Source organism: Nerophis ophidion, linkage group LG05 (assembly GCF_033978795.1).
Source record: "Nerophis ophidion isolate RoL-2023_Sa linkage group LG05, RoL_Noph_v1.0, whole genome shotgun sequence".
Taxonomy (NCBI): Eukaryota; Metazoa; Chordata; class Actinopteri; order Syngnathiformes; family Syngnathidae; genus Nerophis; species Nerophis ophidion.
Genome location: NC_084615.1, coordinates 20204337 through 20227141, shown reverse-complemented (window position 1 = coordinate 20227141; position 22805 = coordinate 20204337). Strand labels below are relative to the sequence as shown.

The following is a 22805-nucleotide window of genomic DNA, read 5'->3' as shown; positions in this document are numbered from 1 at the left end:
CCGAAGAGAAATTAAACCACATAGACATCTTATAAGTAGACGCAGCATGGAGCGCTACCGCTTACTGGCGCTGACGAGACGCGGGGCCGCCATTTTGGAGTGGTGATCCTCTCCACTTAGTGCAACTCATTTGGGAGGAGCAATGAACTGTCCGCAAATTTAATTCATCTTACCTCACTAAATACCACTGATTTTCACACATTTCTTTCGTCATACGTGTAGCTATGATAAAGGACACATGTTTTGGCATGTTTTATTATTCATAGTTTGCTTAACAGTAATAGAATATTTTTATATGCTATAAGTGACCAGACGTCCAAGATCAAAACTGGGAATAAAATCCCAGAGAAGGGAGAACAAAACAGTCAACTATTTTTAAGTTGAAGAAACAATCTGATTAGGTTATATATACATGTGTATATCCTACATAAACAATGCATGAATACATTAGGGACCTATGAGATGAGAGTCTTGACACTTTGTATTGATATTTTGTATTACATTTGTTGCGATCCGTGACTCGGATCTTCACATATTATTGTTTATTTTTCCATCTTTTTTCTCATTCTCCGTTTGTTGCGTTTATTTCCCGTTTAGTCCATCACCATGGTTACTTATTAGTTTCAGCTGTTACTCCCGGTTCCTGCACACCTTTTCTATTAATCACCTTCCCTTTATAAGCCTTCCTCTTTTCATTCTTCTGCCTGGGACTCTAATTTGCTCACATGCAACAAGTAACGTCAGGTATGTTTTTCTCGCTAGCTCATTAGTTAAGCCACCTTATTGTCATCTTTTGCTCACATGCTAATCATCTTTGTTTTTACTTTTTGTCCCATCGTGCCAAGTCTTAGTTCCTTATATTTCCTAGCTTTCATGCTAGCGTCTTTTGTTTTCCTTTTTATTAGCTCCAGTGTTTTTGTTCAGAGCTCACTTTTTGTTAATAAATTTGTTAGATCCTACCTTTGTTGTGTTCTTCGTTTGACGCATCCTCGAGGGAATCGAACCCGGTACCACGATGCCGAACCGGCGTTACGACATTTTACTTAAAGGCCTACTGAAACCCACTACTACCGACCACACAGTCTGATAGTTTATATATCAATGATGAAATATTAACATTGCAACACATGCAAATACGGCATTTTTAGTTTACTAAATTGCAATTTTAAATTTCCCGCGAAGTATCCTGTTGAAAACGTTGCAGTATGATGATGCGTGCGTTTGACGTCACCAAAAGTAGCGGACATTTTTTTCCAGCCCGATCCAACCTATAAGTAGTCTGCTTTAATCGCATAATTACACAGTATTCTGGACATCTGTGTTGCTGAATCTTTTGCAATTTTTTTCAATTAATAATGGAGAAGTCAAAGTAGAAAGATGGAGCTAGGAAGCGGTGTATTGCTGCTGCCTTTAGTAACACAAACACAGCCGGTGTTTCCTTGTTTAAAATTCCCGAAGGTGATGCTTTACTGTGGAACAGAGCAGTCAAGCGAACAAGGTTCCCGACCACATGTCAACCGGCAGGTTTCGGTGAAAAAATTGTGGTGATAAGTCTGCTCTTACCGTAGTTATGAGCGGAGCTTGCGTCCTCCTGCAGCTGTGGACTATTACCTCCTCCCAACGGAGACACTGGCGGTCACCATACCGGTGGCCACACCCCTCCGACTTTCAGGTACAATAAGCAGATAAGGGATTTTCCAGAATTATCATAGTAAATGTGTCTAATAACATCTGAATCGCTCTCACAGCCCTCGCCTTTTTTTTTCTAGTCCTTCACTCTCACTATCCTCATCTACAAATCTTTCATCCTCGCTCATATTAATGGGGAAATTGTCGCTTTCTCGGTCCGAATCGCTCTATCTGCTGGTTGCTGTGATTGTAAACAATGTGAGGATGTGAGGAGCTCTACAACCCGTGACGTCACGCGCACATCGTCTGCTACTTTCGGTAAAGGCAAGGCTTTTTTATCAGCGACCAAAAGTTGCTAACTTTATCATCGATGCTCTCCACTAAATCCTTTCAGCAAAAATATGGCAATATCGCAAAATGATCATGTATGACACATATAATGGACCTGCTATCCCCGTTTAAATAAGAAAATCTCATTTAGTAGGCCTTTAAATGAAAATGTTACAGTGATTATTTTATATGTATTTTTTATGTCTGTCGCTTTGGATAAAAGCGTCTGCTAAATACTTCAAGATGGACATATATAAACACCTGAAAGTCTTTATATTAGCTAATACCACCAATCTGTTTCACTGGATTCAGAATAAAACCAAATTCTGTCTTACCCAACAATGTTTGTATTTGAATATTGTTAATTGAAGACTTATTCCTGTTTACAATTATACTGTTAAGAAAGTATTGTCTTGTACTTTGCCTAAAATGAGAATGCATGATAATCAGCGGTGAATTTTGTTTCAGGTGGGGCTGAAAGTTTGTAAACTAAACCCCTGTAGTGGTGTCATCCTCCCCCAGAAGATTTATTTGTGATTTTCACATACAAATATTGAAGATCTTGTTTAGGGTCTACCCAGCCTTACGCCCATGTGCAGCTGAGATAGGCTCCAGCATCCTCAAAGTGCAAATACAAGAAATATAGGGATTTCAAGATCTACGGTCCATAATATCATCAAAAGGTTCAGAGAATCTGGAGAAATCGCTCCGAGTAAGCAGCATGGCCGGAAACCAACATTGAATGACCGTGACCTTCGATCCCTCAGACGGAACTGTGTCAGAAACCGACATCAATCTCTAAAGGATATCACCACATGGGCTCAGGAACACTTCAGAAAACCACTGTCACTAAATACAGTTCTGTAAGTGCAAGTTAATGATTTACTATGCAAAGCGAAAGCCATTTATCAACAACATCCAGAATTGCAGATTTTTTTGTGATTTTCACATACAAATATTGAAGATCTTGCCCAGGGTGTACCCTGCCTTATGCCCATGTGCAGCTGTGATAGGCTCCAGCACCCTCTGCCACCCCAAAAGGGACAAGCGGTGGGTAATGAATGGATGGATGGATGGACGCTCCTTTTCAACTCTGTGGTAATATTATTTTCACAAAATACAAACAATTGTACGTCAATGTTAAATCCATCCATCCATCCGTCTTCTTCCGCTTATCCGAGGTTGGGATAAGCCCAGACTCTCCTCTCCCCAGCCACTTCGTCCAGCTCCTCCTGGGGAATCCCGAGGCGTTCCCAGGCCAGCCAGGAGACATACTCTTCCCAACGTGTCCTGGGTCTTCCCCGTGGCCTCCTACCGGTCGGACGTGCCCTAAACACCTCCCTAGGGAGACGTTCGGGTGGCATCCTGACCAGATGCCTGAACCACCTCATCTGGCTCCTCTCCATGTGGAGGAGCAGCGGCTTTACTTTGAGGTCCTCCCGAATGGCAGAGCTTCTCACCCTATCTCTAAGGGAGAAACCCGCCACCCGGCGGACGAAACTCAATTCGGCCGTGATCTTGTCATAACCCAAAGCTCATGACCATAGGTGAGGATAGGAACGTAGATCGACCGGTAAATTGAGAGCTCTGCCTTCCGGCTCAGCTCCTTCTTCACCACAACGAATCGATACAGCGTCCGCATTACTGAAGACGCAGCACCGATCCGCCTGTCGATCTCACGATCCACTCTTCCTTCACTCGTGAACAAGACTCTGAGGTACTTGAACTCCTCCACTTGGGGCATGGTCTCCTCCCCAACCTGGAGATGGCACTCCACCCTTTTCCGGGCGAGAACCACAGACTCGGACTCGGAGGTGCTGATTCTCATCCCGGTCGCTTCACACTCGGCTGCGAACCGATCCAGAGAGAACTGAAGATGAAGCCATAGGGGCCACATCATTGAAAAATGTCAAATCTTACTTGTGAAAAGTAATTCCACGATTCTTATTGTCAACAGTCCTGCTCGTTTGAACAGGAAAATGCTGAACACCATCTTTGTTTTCTACCTGTCAACTGTCAAGTTTAGGCTCCTCATCACCGCTTCAAGATGGCGGCCCAATTTCTCGAAAAGAGAGTTACCGTAAAACAAGTTGACGGGAAATTACGTCGTCTTCACGCATGCGTGGACCGATCGTGCTACGTCTCCACAGGCGGTACCCACAACACGACACGGTGATTGGATAATGACAATAAAAACTTCATGTTCTGAGTGATTTAAAACAAATAGCTAACTTCCTCATTCTGATACAAAATCAATTCTAATGGCGAGCGTCTATGTTCGGAGGTTGTTTTTGGCGTCCAGTCACCTTGTGAGTTGTCCCCAACAAGTCGTGGTGCGTTTACGTGTCCGTTCCTTAACGTTTGTTCCCCGTGCAGACGTCCCCGCGTTGGGGTCGCCTGCTCCCGGCCGAGGGGACGGCCAGGGTCCGACCTTTCTCCAGTGAGCCCCCGGAGACCATCAGCCGCTATCCGGTGCCTTACAAGAAAGAACTGCCTTATGACATAGTGGAGCTAATGGAGGAAGTGGAGTCCAAGGTAGCAACAAAACAAGCGTGTTTTTATTTTTTTTGAATGCTCTAAACATATGTGTTTACAGGGAGGTTTCCTACCCAATGTCTTCAAAGTCCTGTCTCATAGACCTGCTGAGTTTAGAGCCTTCTTCTCCTACTACAATGAACTCATGAACAAGGAGACAGGTGTGTGTTTCATCTCCATTTGAGCGTGCACAATAAATACAGCAGCATTAGTTATTTCTTTCTTTAGTTTATTTCAAACATGAACACACTTACAGTATAATACACCACACACTTTGGTATCATTTCACTTTACATCATGTCCGAAAAGCAGAGGTGGGTAGTAACGCGCTACATTTACTCCGTTACATTTACTTGAGTAACTTTTGGGATAAATTGTACTTCTACGAGTAGTTTTTATGCAACATACTTTTACTTTTATTTAAGTATATTTATAGAGAAGAAACGCTACTTTTACTCCGTTCCATTTATCTACATCAAGCTCGCTACTCGTTACTTTTTTTTATCGATCTATTAATGTTTGTTTTGGTTAATGACAGAGCTTCAAAGTAGAATCTACACATGCCTGCGTTTCACCAATCACATGCAGTCACTGGTGACGTTGGACCAATCACACAGAGCCAGGCGGTCACATGACCCGACTTAAACAAGTTAAAAAACTTATTCGGGTGTTACCATTTAGTGGTCAATTGTACGGATTATGTACTGTACTGTGCAATCTACTAATACAAGTTTCAATCAATCAAAAGTGTAAAGGAAAAAATACACTTTTCATTTCAACCGTACTTCCCGTCAAAAGCCTAAAGACTGATCGCACAGTTCCTGTCTTCACAATAAAAGTGCCACTCCATCGCGCCCGCTCTAACACAATAAGAGTCTCCGAAAGCCACCGCAAACAAGCTAGCAAGCCACGGAGTTTGCCGCCAATGTATTTCTTGTAAAGTCTATAAAAACGAATATGGAAGCTGGACAGATAAGATGCCAAAAACCAACGACTTTCATGTGGTATTGGACAGAAAAGAGGAACTTTTTTTCTTCTCCATTTGAAAACGTGGGCGTCTGATTCCAATCAATGCAAGTCATCAGAATCAGGTAATACACCAACTTATATTCTTGTCTTCATGAAAGATAGGAATCTATATGTTAAACATGCATGTATATTCATTAAAACACCTTCAACATGTGAACAAAAACGGCAAAATAAATAAATATAAATTATATACTGTATATATAAATGTGTATGTATATATATATATATATATATATATATAAATAAATGGGTTGTACTTGTATAGCGCTTTTCTACCTTCAAGGTACTCAAAGCGCTTTGACACTACTTCCACATTTACCCATTCACACACACATTCACACACTGATGGAGGGAGCTGCCATGCAAGTCGCCAACCAGCACCCATCAGGAGCAAGGGTGAAGTGTCTTGCTCAGGACACAACGGACGTGACGAGATTGGTACTAGGTGGGAATTGAACCAGGGACGCTCGGGTTGCGCACGGCCTCTCTCCCCACTGCGCCACGCCGTCCCCATATATGTATGTATGTATGTATGTATGTATGTATGTATGTATGTATGTATGTATGTATGTATGTATGTATGTATGTATGTATGTATGTATGTATGTATGTATGTATGTATGTATGTATGTATGTATGTATGTATGTATGTATGTATGTATGTATGTATGTATGTATGTATGTATGTATGTATGTATGTATGTATGTATGTATGTATGTATGTATATATATATATATATATATATATATATATATATATATATATATATATATATATATATATATATATATATATGTGTGTGTGTATGTATGTATGTATGTATGTATGTGTGTATATGTATATATGAGGTAGATCACCTCGACTTGGTCATTTATTAAGTAATTGCTAAACGTTGAAAAACTTATTGGGGTGTTACCATTTAGTGGTCAATTGTACCGAATATGTACTGTACTGTGCAATCTACTAATACATGTTTTAATCAATCAATCAATCAAATCAATGAATGCCTACTGAGGCTATGGTGCTGTTAAGCTATTGTGGCTCAATGTGCCATTTTTTTATTTTAATTTAATGTACTGTTATTTAATATATATTATTGTTTTAGTTGCTTAAGAGATATTCCTGGCTCTGGATTTGCTCATTGCTATTTTTATGTTTTTGTGCATTATTTGTTGCCGTAATCCGGTTACTCATCAGTTACTCAGTACTTGAGTAGTTTTTTCACAACATACTTTTTACTTTTACTCAAGTAAATATTTGGGTGACTACTCCTTACTTTTACTTGAGTAATAAATCTCTAAAGTAACTGTACTCTTACTTGAACACAATTTCTGGCTACTCTACCCACCTCTGCCGAAAAGGAGTAGGAAGAAGTAAACATTATTTAATCCTACCCCTTTCCCACTTCAGAGCGTTTACAAATTATATAGAATCATTTACTGACCTTTTTTTTTATACAAACCCCGTTTCCATATGAGTTGGGAAATTTTGTTAGATGTAAATATAAACAGAATACAATGATTTGCAAATCATTTTCAACCCATATTCAGTTGAATATGCTACAAAGACAACATATTTGATGTTCAAACTGATAAAAAAAAAGTATTTTTTTGCAAATAATCATTAACTTTAGAATTTGATGCCAGCAACACATGACAAAGAAGTTGGGAAAGGTGGCAATAAATACTGATAAAGTTGAGGAATGCTCATCAAACACTTATCTGGAACATATCCCACATGTGTGCATGCTAATTGGGAAGAGGTGGGTGCCATGATTGGGTATAAAAACAGCTTGTCAAAAAATGCTCAGTCTTTCACAAGAAAGGATGGGGCGAGGTACATCCCTTTTGTCCAGAACTGTGTGAGCAAATAGTCAAACAGTTTAAGAACAACGTTTCACAAAGTGCAATTGCAAGAAATTTAGGGATTTCAACATCTACGGTCCATAATATCATCAAAAGTTTCAGAGAATCTGGAGAAATCCCTCCACGTAAGTGGCATGGCCGGGAACCAACATTGAATTACCGTGACCTTCGATCCCTCAGATGACACTGTATCCAAAAACGACATCAATCTCTAAAGGATATCACCACATGGGCAAAGCGAAAGCCAATTTTCAACAATATCCAGAAACGCTACCGGCTACTCTGGGCCCGAGATCATCTAAGATGGACTGATGCAAAGTGGAAAAGGGTTCTGTGGTCTGACGAGTCCACATTTCAAATTGTTTTTGGAAATATTCAACGTTTTGTCATCCGGACCAAAGGCGAAGCGAACCATCCAGACTGTTATCGACGAAAATTTCAAAAGCCAGCATCTGTGATGGTATGGGGGTACATTAGTGCCCAAGGCATGGCTAACTTACACATCTGTGAAGGCACCGGTAATGCTGAAAGGTACATACAGGTTTTGGAACAACATATGCTGCCATCTAAGCGCCGTCTTTTTCATGGACGCCCCTGCTTATTTCAGCAAGGCAATGCCAAGCCACATTCAGCACGTCTTACAACAGCGTGGCTTCGTAATAAAAGAGTGCGAGTACTTTCCTGGCCCGCCTGCAGTCTAGACATGTCTCCCCTCAAATGTGTGGCGCATTATAAAGCGTAAAATACGACAGCGGAGACCCCGGACCTTTGAACGACTAAAGCTCTACATAAAACAAGAATGGGAAATAATTCCACTTTCAAAGCTTCAACAATTAGTTTCCTCAGTTCCCAAAAGTTTATTGACTGTTGTTAAAAGAAAATGTGATGTAACACAGTGGTGAACATGCCCTTTCCCAACTACTTTGGCATGTGTTGCAGCCATGAAATTCTACGTTAATTATTATTTGCAATAAAGAAAAAAGTTTGGTTGGAACATAAAATATATTGTCTTTGTAGTGCATTCAATTGAATATGGGTTGAAAAGGATTTGCAAATCATTGTATTTCGTTTATATTTACATCCAACACAATTTCCCAACTCATACAACGGGGTTTGTATTTGCAAAAAATAATCACGTTTTTTAGTGCGAACATTAAATATCTTGTCTTTGCAGTCCATTCAATTGAATATAAGTTGAAAATGATTTGCAAATTATTGTATTCTGTTTTTATTTACCATTTACACACTTCACTGGTTTTGGGGTTTGTACGAAATCATTGAGTATATTTTCCTGCTATGGATTAGGAATTTACCGCGCAACCTGAACTCAACACCTGTTTGCAGGCAGATTAACGAAGGCCGATCGCGAGCTGATTGTGGTGGCGACCAGCGTGCACAACAAGTGTCTTTACTGCGTGGTTTCCCACAGTGCATTGCACCGCATCTACTCCAAGAACCCCACACTTTCAGACCAGGTAACATGAACTTGGCTTTCGTTCCGTGTCTTGCTTAGTTAGATCCAGTTGTGTGTTCATCTGCAGATCTACAGCAGTGGTTCTCAAATCGGAACTAGGGATGTGTATCGTTTAAAAAAAAAAAAAAAAAAAAAAAAAAGGTAGTATCAACTAGATACGCTATTGTAGTTGGTATCATTACAGTGGATGTCAGGTGTAGATCCACCCATGGCGTTTTTTTACATTTTGATGCCGGTGAGCTATGGTGTGTAGTGAAGCATGTTTAGCTATGCCTCGTCATCCAGTGATACTTGTAAGAAACTCACTATTTGTTGCCATGGAGGCGAGGATTAGTGATTTAGAAGTAGCTAAAACACTAACGACTGCGGATGGATGTTAGTTGCCAGTCTTCCTCTCAGGGAATACAAGTCACTGGTCAATCCCAAATTCTTTTAGATGACATGTATGCAGTATGCATGAGTAAGAAGGACCACCAAGACAGAGAAGGAATATTGTCAAGTTTCACTAAAGCTTTAGGAGACCAGTCCCACAGTCCGTTAATAGCGGCATCTAGAAGCGGTCTGAGAGAGACAACCTATTGAATACAAATACAGCCTTTTTGTTCTAATACTGATAAGGTAAAAAGGGAGTATGCTCTACTCCCACATTCCAACCCTTCAAGGTAAAGCACAGAGTTTACTTGCGGACATAAGATACAAGCAAAAAGAGTGCACATGGGAAAATATTAGCTGCTTTAAACATGACTATGAATAAAGAAAGAACTCTTAAAAATATATGCATTCTCCACACTAGCTAGACATGTTTAAAGCACCTCTTCCTGAGGGCGTTTCAGTGTTATAACTTTGCCATAATCTTTAGTTTTTAGACCAAAATACGTCCGTTCTCCTTTTTCTGTCTACACACCGTGTCTGCTTGTAAGTACTCTGTGTGTGTGTGTGTGGGTGTGTGTGCGCGCGCTGCCGAACATGCTCCTCTGCTCGCAAAACCGGCAATGTCACGAATTAAAGACGCGCCGTCATGCCCGTTGGTAACTTTTTGATTCTTTAGTACCGCGATACTAAACTAGTACCGGTAAACTGTACAACCCTACTTAAAAAATATAGATACTATTGTTTTAGCCCTTTTAGTAGACTTATTAGTCGTTACAAATCACAGGATGACGTCAGGTTCTGTGTCTACGGTATTATCTCCTCAGAATGGCGGTAGAGCGGCCGTCCAGACAGTCGAGGGTCCCTGGTATGAATCCAGCTTCTGCCATCCTCGTTGATGGGTTGTCAGTTCTCACTGCAAAGTGCTCTGTGTGTCGAGAAAAGTGCTTATGAAGCTAATAATTGTGGGAATGCTTTGAAGAATTCACACATATTCACATTTCTTCTTCTTCTTCTCCAGATTTTTTCGCCCTCTTCCTTCCACATTTTTCATCCGATTCAAACCGTTTCTACTTCAAACTTTTCAGCCTATTCGGGTATCGCGGGCTTTCCCTTGACAAATTCCCAGATTTCCCAGAATTAGAGGTTTTCCGGGACATTTTTCTCTATTCAAAATGAATTGGCCATTTTTCAAACTTTCACCATTTCCACATTTTTCAACTTACTCAAACCATTCTACCTTCAACACGTTCCACCATCCTGGAAATTCAAACTACCCTTTTTACAAGATCGAAAAAAATTCCAGGATTATCCAGAATTCCTGGTTTCCAAAGCCGTATTTCCACCTTTTTTTCTGGCGACTACTTCGCCCACATTTTTCAACCCACTTAAAATCTTCCACCGTCAAATCATTTTCTCAATCAGGACAAAAAAACAAAGTTGTTTTTTGAACTGGAAAAATTCACGGTCTTCCCGAAGTTCCATAAAATACCATTTCTCAATTCAACATGTTACTACTTCAACATTTCTCGACCGATTGGAAAAATTCCAACACCAACCATTTCAACTCATTCAGACCATTCAAGTTTTTTACCATTTTCAAAAAAATTCCAGCTTTTCCCGAAATTCCTCAATTTTTGGGAAATTGTCATTGAAATCAATGGGAAATTATTCAAAGTTCCACAATTCACACATTTCAACTTATTCAAACCATTCAGGAATTTAGTGCTCTACTTCAACAATTCCCCAAAAAATTCCCGGATTTCCCATAATTATTTTATTTTTATTTTTATTTTATTTTTTTCATTTTTTACCATTCAAAATGAATTGGCAATTTTTCCAACTTCCACAATTCCCACATTTTTCAATCGATTCAAACCATTCAGCTTTCAACACATTCCACCATTCTGGAAATTCAAACTACCCTATTTCCAAGTTAAAAATCAATCCAGGATTTTCCAGAATTCCTGGTTTTCCAAAGCCGTATTTCCACCCATTTTTCTGGCAACTACCCCTCCCACGTTTTTCAACCCACTTCAACCGTTCCATCGTCAAATCGTTCCTCTTAATCAGGACAAAATAACAAAGTTGTTTTTTGAACTGGAAGAATTCCCGTGTTTCCCGAAATTCCAGGAATTCCGTAATACCATTTCTCAATCCAACATGTTACTACTTACTTAACATCTTACACCAACCATTTCAACTCATTCAGACCATTCAAGTTTTTTACCATTTTCAAAAAAATTCCCACTTTTCCCAAAATTGACCAAATTTTTTTAAATTCCCATTGAAATTAATGGGAAATTCTTCAAAGTTCCACATTTTTCATCTTATTCAAACCATTCAGGAATTCTGTGCTCTACTTCAACAATTCTAAAAAAAATTCCAGGATTTTTCATTAATCCTTTTTAAAAAAAAAAAAAAAAAAAAAATGTTTTTCATTTTCCCCATTCAAAATGATTTGGCCATTTTTCAAACTTCCACAATTCCCACATTTTTCAATCAATTTAAACCATTCCACCATCCTGGAAATTCAAACTATCCTATTTCCAAGTTAAAAAACAATCCAGGATTTTCCAGAAATCCTGGTTTTCCAAAGACGTATTTCCACCCTTTTTTGTGGCGACTACTCCTCCCACATTTTTCAACCCAACTTCAACCGTTCCACCATCAAAACATTCCTCTTAATCAGGACAAAAAACAAAATTGTTTTTCAACTGGAAAGATTCCCGGTTTTCCCGAAGTTCCAGGAATTCCGTAATACCATTTCTCAATTCAACGTGTTATGACTTCAACATTTATTGACCGCTACGAAAAATGTCAAAACCAACCACTTCAACTCATTCAGACATTTAAGTGTTTTTTTTACCATTTTCCAAAAAATTCCCGCTTTTCCCAAAATGCCCCATTTTTTGGGAAATTTCCATTGAAATCAATGAGAAATTCTTAAAAGTTCCATAATCCCCACAATGTTCATCTTATTCAAACCATTCAGAAATTCTGTGCTCTAGTTCAACAATTCTAAAAAAAATTCCCGGATTTCCCATTATTCCTTTCAAATAAAAATGTGTTTTTTCATTGTCCCCATTCAAAATGAATTGGCCATTTTTCAAACTTCCACATTTCCCACATTTTTCAATCAATTCAAACCATTCCACCATCCTGGAAATTCAAACTACCCTATTTCCAAGTTAAAAAACAATCCAGGATTTTCCAGAATTCCTGGTTTTCCAAAGACGTATTTCCACCCTTTTTTGTAGCGACTACTCCTCCCACATTTTTCAACCCAACTTCAACCGTTCCACCATCAAAACATTCCTTTTAATCAGGACAAAAAACAAAATTGTTTTTCAACTGGAAAGATTCCTTGTTTTCCTGAAGTTCCAGGAATTCCATAATACCATTTCTCAATTCAACGTGTTACGACTTCAACATTTATTGACCGATACAAAAAAATGTCAAAACCAACCACTTCAACTCATTCAGACATATAAGTGCTGTGTTTCCCACAGGTCAGGCATCTATTTGTGCTGGTGTGGTCGGGCAGCGGGGGTGGTTAGGGGCAGCGGGGGTGGTTAGGGGCAGCGGCGGTGGCGGCGATGACCAAGAAGAATGCGCAGTTGGAATATAATTACAAAACTTTATGCACATATTATTATAATATTTACACATTTATATAATATGTAACTACAAGTTCCATTCACAGACAGAGTCCCATTGCTTTTATGAGCGGTTGAGCGAGTCAAAAGCCTAAAAAAAAATTAAAAAAAATATATTTTCTATTTTTTTTATTTGTGGCGGCCGTAATTCTTTCGTGGCGGGCCGCCACAAATGGATGAATGTGAGGGAAACCCTGAAGGTTTTTTTTTTTTTTTATCATTTTCCAAAAAATTCCCGCTTTTCCCAAAATGCCCCATTTTTTTGGAAATTCCCATTGAAATCAATGAGAAATTCTTAAAAGTTCCACAATTCCCAGAATGTTCATCTTATTCAAACCATTCAGGAATTCTGTGCCCTACTTCAACAATTCAAAAAATTCCCGTATTTTCCATAATTCCTTTTTTATTATTTTTTTATTTTCCGCATTTAAAATTAATTGGCCATTTTTCAAACTTCCACATTTTTCAACCGATTCAAACCATTCCACCTTCAACTCATCCAAGGCATTCAAACTAACACTTTACAAAGTTCCAAACCAAATTCCGTTTTTCCTGGAAATACAAACTCTTCAACATTGAAGCCATTCCAACATTCATACTACATTCTGTCAGCATTTCAGTTCTACTTCAGCATTGTTAGGAAGATAATTACAATAAAAGGGGTTGCTGGAATGTGAGCATTGTGCTAAGGTGTCTACTTCCTGTCTGACTCTCCCACAACTTAATCCTCTCTTGGAATTCGAACGTAAAACTTGTCTGTTCAGTTTGATACCTTTCAGCAGTTGTCGCGTGACACGCTTATTTCTAGAGATAACAATTTTTCCACGATGAGCTAAGCCTGGATCACCCTCACCCAGGTGGCCATCAACTACGAGAACGCGGCCCTGGGACCAAGAGAGCGCGCCATGCTGGACTTCGCCCTGGCCGTGTGCCGCGCCGACACCATCACCGAGCAGCACTTTAAGCCCTTGGAGGACGCGGGCTTCGACCATGAGGACGCCTGGGACATCGCCGCCATCGCCGCCTTCTTCGCCATGTCGAACCGGCTCGCCCACCTCACTGACATGCGGCCCAACATGGAGTTTTACAACATGGGGCGTGTACCGCGAGACAAGAGCGACCACAAGGCGGGCAAAGATGGCGACAAGTGACATGACAGTTTGACATTAAGGAAGTGCTGCCATTCTCACCAAAAGTCAAATACTGTTTAAATTGGGATTAGAACCTTATATGTATAGTTTATTCTGCCTAAAAAAGTCTACATTTAATATAAATTAATAATTAAAAAAAGGTTTTACCAATATTGCTGATTCCGTCTGTGATCTTCATTCATTGTTGTTTAACTTTTTCCACGCTAGAGGGAGCCAGAGCACCACACTCCTGTCATGTGAAGGCCCAACGTAAAAAAAGACTTCACTGATACAAAGTCAAAGGTACAAAACCCAAAATCAGTGAAGTTGTCACGTTGTGTAAATGGCAAATAAAAACAGAATACAATGATTTGCAAATCCTTTTAAATTTATATTCAATTGAATTGACTGCAAAGACAAGCTAATGCTCCAAAATTGTTTTGCAAATAATCATTACCTTATAATTTAATGGCAGCAAAACATCGCAAAAAAGTTGTCACAGGGGCATTTCCACCACTGTTACATGGCATTTCCTTTTAACAACACTCCTCAGTTCCCAAATTTTTGGGAACTGAGGAGACCCATTTTTGAAGCTTTTCAGGTGGAATTCTTTCCCGTTCTTGCTTGATGTACAGCTTAAGTTGTTCAACAGTCCGGGGTCTCCGTTGTGGTATTTTAGGCTTCATAATGCATCACATATTTTCAATGGCAGACAGGTCTGGACTACAGGCAGGCCAGTCTAGTACCCGCACTCTTTTACTGTAAAGCCACGCTGTTGTAACACATGGCTTGGCATTGTCTTGCTGAAATAAGCAGTGGCGTCCAGGATAACGTTGCTTGCATGGCAACATATGTTGCTCCAAAACCTGTATGTACCTTTCAGCATTAATGGTGCCTTCACAGATGCGTAGGTTAACCATGCCTTGGGCAGTAATACACCCCCATACCATCACACATGCTGGCTTTTACACTTTGCTCTTAGAACAATCCGGATGATTCTCTTCCTCTTTGTTCCGGAGGACACGACATCCATAGTTTCCCAAAAAACTATTAGAAATGTCTATCTTAGATGAGCGCGGGGCCCAGCAAAGCCGGCGGCGTTTCTGGGTGTTGTTGATGAATGGCTTTCCCTTTGCACAGTAGAGTTTTAACATGCACTCACAGATGTAGCGACCGACTGTAGTTACTGACAGTGTTTTTCTGAAATGCTTCTGAGCCCATGTGGTGATATCCTTTACACATTGATGTCCTTTTTTCGATGCAGTATTGCTTGAGGGATAGAAGGTCTGTGATATCATCGCATACGTGCAGTGATTTCTCCAGATTGTCTGAACCTTTTTCATGATATTACGGACCATAGATGGTGAAACCCCTAAATTCCTTGCAATAGCTGGTTGAGAAATGTTCTTAAACTGTTGGACTATTTGCTCACGCATTTGTTGACAACGTGGTGATCCTCGCCCGTCCTTGTTTGTGAATAACTGACCATTTAATGGAAGCTGCTTTTATACCCAATCATGGCCCTCACCTGTTCCCAATTAGCCTGTTTACAGACATCGACGGTACCAATACCAATGACAAAAACCGTAAAGAGTCGATACTAGAATGGTTAGATTGATATTTTTTATTATCTCCAAAAAATCTCTGGTCCTTTTTTTATTGTTCATAAACTCAGGAAAAACGTCCCTGGATACATGAGGACTTTGAATATGACCAATGTATGATCCTGTAACTACTTGGTATCGGATCGATACCTAAATGTGCGGTATCATCCAAAACTAACGGAAAGTATCAAACAACAGAAGAATAAGAGATTATTACATTTTCAACAGAAGTGATATTAACAGTAAATAAACAAATCAATTGAATTATTATTCTACTTGTATATTTAAAGAAACTTTGCATGCTCCAGGATACCAAAACATTTTGGACAATTCCATCCCCCCAACCTTGTGGGAACAGTTTAGAGCGGGCCCCTTCCTCTTCCAACATGACTGTGCACACAGCAAGGTCCGTAAAGACATGGATGACAGAGTCTGGTGTGGATCAACTTGACTGGCCTGCACAGAGTCCTGACCTGAACCCGATAGAACACCCTTGCGGATGAATTTGAACAAAAACTGAGAGCCAGGCCTTTTCCACCAACATCAGTGTGTGACCTCACCAATGTGCTTTTGGAAGAATTGTTAGAATAATTGTATCTAAGTTATCACAATACTTTGTGTTGAAATGAGATCCCGTCGAGAAGACAAAAGCTGTCTTAAACCATCCAAGAAGAAAGCTTGTAAAACTCCACTGTGTAGGAGGGGAAGCAACATGAAGGTGTTTAGATGAGTTTAGTTTAATTTTTTTAAGGATCCCCATTAGTCTACACCGTAGTGGAGACTATTCTTCCTAGGGTCAAGGAAGTTCTGTTCTGTTTCTTTCATGTATTGCAATCATCAGAAATATATTGTCTTGACCCAAGAACTACAAAAGCGAAGGGAAAGCACAACCAGACTCCCCTCCAGGCACCAATTCTTTGAACTGTTTTACAACCTTTTCTTTTGAACTGTTCTGTAACCAAAGGCGATGACTGTTTATGACCCATGTCCCTTAGAAACACCTGTTGCCGTGTAATCAGGGGAAAGTCCAAATAAAAGAGGTGGCGTGCAATCTTTCGCCGGAGCGTGCTGAGACACTGTGCAAGGGTACAGTGTCCAAGCGTCTCTCCTCAAAAAGAGCCAAATTGAATTCTCTCTCTGTTTAATTCTTTGCTTCTTGTCTTGTTTAATAGAAGTCATCAGTGTTTGAACCTGACAGAAGGGTGGAAAATCCCTATAAACACACACTCTGCGACCTTGTGGACAGCCTTCCCGGAAGAGTTAAAAGCTGTAGTAGCTGCAAAAGGTGAACCGGCATCATATTGAGCCCTCCGGGTTAGGAACGGGACGGCACTTCAAGTTCATATGTGACTCGAGGCAGGTGGGCCAAATACTTTTGGTCATTATTTTTCTTTTTGTGTTTTTATGATTGTTCCATATATTTAAAAGCCTACTGAAATGATATTTTCTTATTTAAACCGGGATAGAAGGTCCATTCTATGTGTCATACTTGATCATTTCGCGATATTGCCGTATTTTTGCTGAAAGGATTTAGTAGAGAACATTGACGATAAAAGTTTGCAACTTTTTGTCGCTAATAAAAAAGCCGTGCCTTTGCCGGAAGTAGCAGACAATGTGCGCGTGACGTCACGGGTTGTAGAGCTCCTCACATCCTCACATTGTTTACAATCATGGCCACCAGCAGCTAAAGTGATTCGGACTGAGAAAGCAACAATTTCCCCATTAATTTGAGCGAGGATGAAAGATTTGTGCATGAGGATAGTGAGAGTGAAGGACTAGAGTTAAAAAAAAAAAACGAGGGCAGTGGGAGCAATTCAGATATTAGACACATTTACTAGGATAATTCTGGAAAATCCCTTATCTGCTTATTCTGTTACTAGTGTTTTAGTGAGATTATATAGTCATACCTGAAAGTCGGAGGGGTGTGTTGACCGCCAGTGTCTCTGAGGGAAGCTATGGAGGAGCCAAGAAAGTCGCAGCTGCCTCTTTGACAGCTGCAAGAGGAACGACACAAGCTCCGCTCATGTTCATGGTAAGAGCCGACTTATTACCACAATTTTCTCACCAAAACCTGCCGGTTGACATGTGGTAGAGAACCATGTTTGCTTGACCGCTCTGTTCCATACAAAGAAACACCGGCTATGTTTGTGTTGCTACAGCCGGCTGCAATACGCCGCTTTCCACCAGCATCTTTCTTCTTTGTTGTCTCCATTATTAATTGAACAAATTGCAAAAGATTCAGCAACACAAATGTCCAGAATACTGTGTAATTATGCGATAAAAACAGACCACTTTTAGCCGTGATCGGTGCTGGGAGGACATGTCCGCTACCACCGGTGACGTCATACGCGTCATCGTTCCGCGACGTTTTCAACAGGATACCTCGCGGGAAAATTGCAATTTAGTAAACTAAAAAAGCCGTATTGGCATGTGTTGCAATGTTAATATTTCATCATTGATATATAAACTATCAGACTGCGTGGTCGGTAGTAGTGGGTTTCAGTAGGCCTTTAACCTGTGCTGTTAAATTGGTCACACAAAATGGTTGATTATGACCGAAGTGAACTAATTTCATTCATTCAACTTCTACTCAACTCCTGACTGCAAACTCCATAGTTAATGGCAGATTGGGAAGCTTGTAAGAATAAAAAAAAAAAAAAAAAAATTCTCCAAGTGATCCTCCCGACTTGTCTAACTCTGGACGGAGAGGCGTTTCAGATTAGAACTCTGCGGACTGATAATCCAAATGCACATTCGCTCAGATTACTTCATCCCGAGGGATTACGAGTCATGCGCCAGCTCGTGATTTTGGTTTGCATCTGTTCTATTTGTGTCTGGTATTATTGTTAACGTGGCCCCCCTGGGGGTCCATGACCTGATTTCTGATATGTTGTTTATTTGGCATCCTGGTGAACAACCTTGATGTGATATACTGACTGAGAGCGTCGAACAATCTCAGAAGTTTTTTTTTTTTCCCCCCCGTCCTTGAAACCTGGCGAGGGGTCCTTCTTGGCAAAGGTTTGTTGGCCGGGTGTGCCTGGAATATGAAGACGAATCCTCTCTCCTGCCGCGTTACGTCTCATAACTTGTAGGAACATCCCTGGCTAATGAAGGATGGCCCCCGGAAAGTCCTTCTCAAGAATGACTGCGGTGTTTTCTTTCGCCTTTTTGGTGATGCATGACAGTCGCGTTCAGGCTCCTCTGTCGTGGAAATAACGGCCATAAACACGTCATGAGGAGATGCAGCAACACAAGCCCCGGCAGAAATAATGGAATCACCACTATATACATATATATATGTGTGTGTATATATATATATATATATATATATATATATATATATATATATATATATATATATATATATATATATATATATATATATATATATATATATATATATATATATATATGTATATATGTATATGTATATGTATATATGTATATGTATATGTATATATATATATGTATATGTATATGTATATATATATATGTATATATATGTATATATATATGTATATATATGTATATATATATATATATATGTATATATATATGTATATATATATATATATATGTATATATATATATATATATATATATGCGTGGGAAAAAATCACAAGACTACTTCATCTCTACAGAACTGTTTCATGAGGGGTTCCCTCAATCATCAGGAGAAAAAAAAAAATATCTCCTGATAATTGAGGGAACCCCTCATGAAACAGTTCTGTAGAGATGAAGTAGTCATACGTGTGTATATATACATACATACAAAAATGTATATGCATACATTTTATTCATTCCATACATAGATTTCAGCAGGATCTACCCCAGTCTGCTGACATGCTAGCAGAGTAGTAGATAAAAAAAAAAAAAAAAAGTTTTTATAATTGTAAAGGACAATGTTTTATCAACTGCAATAATGTACATTTGTTTTAACTATGAAACAAAACAAAAATCCGACTTATTTTATCTTTGTGAGAACATTGGACACAGTGTGTTGTCGAGCGTATGAGATGCGATGCAAGTGTAAGCCACTGTGACACTAATGTACTGTTGTTGATAATATTCATTCTTGTTTCACTACTTTTGGTTTGTTCTGTGTCTTGTTTGTGTCTCCTCAATTGCTGTTTATTGCAGTTCTGAGTGTTGCTGGGTCAGGTTTGGTTTTGGAATTGGATTGCATTGTTATGGTACTGCTGTGTAGTGGTTTGTTGCATTGATAAAATGAGAATCGCTTCTGAATCGCACAACGTGAGAATCGCGATTCGTATTCGAATCGATTTTTTCCCACACTCCTAATATATATACAGTGGGGCAAAAAAGTATTTAGTCAGCCACCGATTGTGCAAGTTCTCCCACTTAAATGATGACAGAGGTCAGTAATTTTCATCATAGGTACACTTCAACTGTGAGAGACAAAATGTGAAAAAAAAAATCCAGGAATTCACATTGTAGGAATTTTAAAGAATTTATTTGTAAATTATGGTGGAAAATAAGTATTTGGTCAATAACAAAACTTCAACTCAATACTTTGTAATATAACCTTTGTTGGCAATAACGGAGGTCAAACGATTACTATAGGTCTTTACTAGGTTTGCACACACAGTAGCTGATATGTTGGCCCATTCCTGTGATGTTTTGGGGCTGTCGCCGAGCAACTGGGACTTTCAACTCCCTCCACAGATTTTCTATGGGGTTGAGTTCTGGAGACTGGCTATGCCACTCCAGGACTTTCAAATGCTTCTTACGGAGCCATTCCTTAGTTGGCCGGGTGTTGTGTTTGAGATCATTGTCATGCTGGAAGACCCAGCCACGTTTCATCTTCAAAACTCTCACTGATGGAAGGAGGTTTTGGCTCAAAATCTCACGATACATGGCCCCATTCATTCTTTCCTCAACACGGATCAGTCGTCCTGTCCTCTTAGCAGAAAAACAGCCCCAAAGCATGATGTTTCCACCCCCATGCTTCACAGTAGGTGTGGTGTTCTTGGGATGCAACTCAGTATTCTTCTTCCTCCAAACACGACGAGTTGAGTTTATACCCAAAAGTTCTATTTTGGTTTCATCTGAACACATGAAATTCTCCCAATCCTCTGCTTTATCATCCATGTGCTCTCTGGACATGCACTGGCTTAAGCAGGGGGGACACATCTGGCACTGCAGGATTTGATTACCTGTCGGCGCAGTGTGTTACTGATGGTAACCTTTGTTACTTTGGTCCCAGCTCTCTGCAGGTCATTCCCCAGGTCCCCCCGTGTGGTTCTGGGATTTTTGCTCACCGTTCTCATGATCATTTTGACCCCACGGGATGAGATCTTGCGAGGAGCCCCAAATCGAGGGAGATTATCAGTGGACTTGTATGTCTTCCATTTTCTGATAACTGCTCCCACAGTTGATTTTTTCACACCAAGCTGTTTGCCTATTGTAGATTCACTCTTCCCAGTCTGGTGCAGGTCTACAATTCTTTTCCTGGTGTCCTTCGACAGCTCTTTGGAGTCTGACTGTTTGAGGCTATGGACAGGTGTCTTTTATACAGATAACGAGTGCAAACAAGTGCCATTAATCCAGGTAACGAGTGGAGGACAGAAGAGCTTCTTAAAGAAGAAGTTACAGGTCTGTGAGAGCCAAAGATCTTCCTTGTTTGAAGTTACCAAATACTTATTTTCCACCATAATTTACAAATAAATTCTTACAATGTGAATTCCTGGATTTTTTTTTTCACATTCTGTCTCTCACAGTTGAAGTGTACCTATGATGAAAATTACAGACCTCTGTCATCATTTTAAGGGGGAAAACTTGCACTATCGGTGGCTGACTAAATACTTTTTTGGCCCACTGTGTGTGTGTATGTATGTATATGTATATATATATATATATATATATATATATATTAGAATAATTGATTCTAAGTTATCACAAAACTTTGGCGAGAACCAAAAGCTGTCTCTGAACCTACCAAGAAGAAGGCTTGTAAAACTCCACTGTGTAGGGGGGGAAACAACATGAGGGTGTTCTGTTTCTTTCATGTATTGTACTCAACAGAAAGATGTTGTTTTAACCCTAGAAACTACAAAGCGGAGAGAAGGCAGGGTCCTCTTTGAACTTTTTTACTATCTGTCTATCTATCTATATATATATATTAGGGGTGTGGGAAAAAATCGATTCGAATATGAATTGCGATTCTCACGTTGTGCGATTCAGAATCGATTCTCATTTAAAAAAAAAAAGATTTAAATTTATTTATTTTTTTTAATTTGTTTTATTTTTTTTAGAAAATAGTGCACATCATGAACATTAAAATGAGAATGCATGTATGTATGTTTTATTGAGGTCAGAGGTAGATACCTTGAAACTGTTAAGGTCAACAATTTGATCAATCAATCAATGTTTATTTATATAGCCCTAAATCACAAATGTCTCAAAGGACTGTACAAACCATTACGACTACGACATCCTCGGAAGAACCCACAGAAGGGCAAGGAAAACTCACACCCAGTGGGCAGGGAGAATTAACATCCAGTGGGACGCCAGTGACAATGCTGACTATGAGAAACCTTGGAGAGGACCTCAGATGTGGGCAACCTGCCCCCAACCCCCCTGCCCCCATGTAGGGGCCCGAAAGCAATGGATGTCGAGCGGGTCTAACAATTCAAAAAAAACTTTCCATGCATATAAGTGGGATTTAGGGTTGTACGGTAAATCGGTACTAGTATAGTATCGCAATACTAATTATTCAAAAACGGCACGTCGTCACGTTGTGACATTGCTGGTATCTTGAACAGAGGAGCATGTTTGGCAGCGCACACACACAGAGTACTTCCAAGCAGACACAGTGTGTAGACAGAAAAGGGAGAATGGATGCAGTTTGGCTTAAAAAGTAACACTAAAGGTGAAGTTATAACACTGAAACACCCTCATGAAGACTGCTTTAAGACTAAGTTAACATCCATCTGCAGTCGGCAGTTGTTTTAGCTACTTCTAAATCACAAATCCTCGCCTCCATGGCGACAAATAAAGTAAGTTTCTTACAAGTAGCATTATCACTGGATGATGAGGAATAGCTAAACATGTTTCACTATACACTGTAGAAGAATACAATAGCTCACCGGCGTCACAATGTAAACAAACGCCATGGGTGGATCTACACCTGACATCCACTGTAATGATACCAAGTACA

The 22805-nt window shown here is 39.7% G+C and overlaps 1 protein-coding gene across 1 annotated transcript; it reads left to right on the top strand.

The window, feature by feature from the left end:
* The first annotated feature begins 4090 nt into the window (after positions 1 to 4090).
* Positions 4091 to 14194, top strand: si:ch211-175m2.5 (uncharacterized protein LOC568697 homolog). The gene is made up of 5 exons (XM_061900320.1): positions 4091 to 4268; positions 4336 to 4494; positions 4556 to 4655; positions 8734 to 8864; positions 13749 to 14194. The coding sequence occupies exons 1-5, from the start codon at positions 4221 to 4223 to the stop codon at positions 14040 to 14042; spliced, it is 732 nt and encodes a 243-aa protein (XP_061756304.1). The 5' UTR covers positions 4091 to 4220; the 3' UTR covers positions 14043 to 14194.
* Positions 14195 to 22805: the final 8611 nt, after the last annotated feature.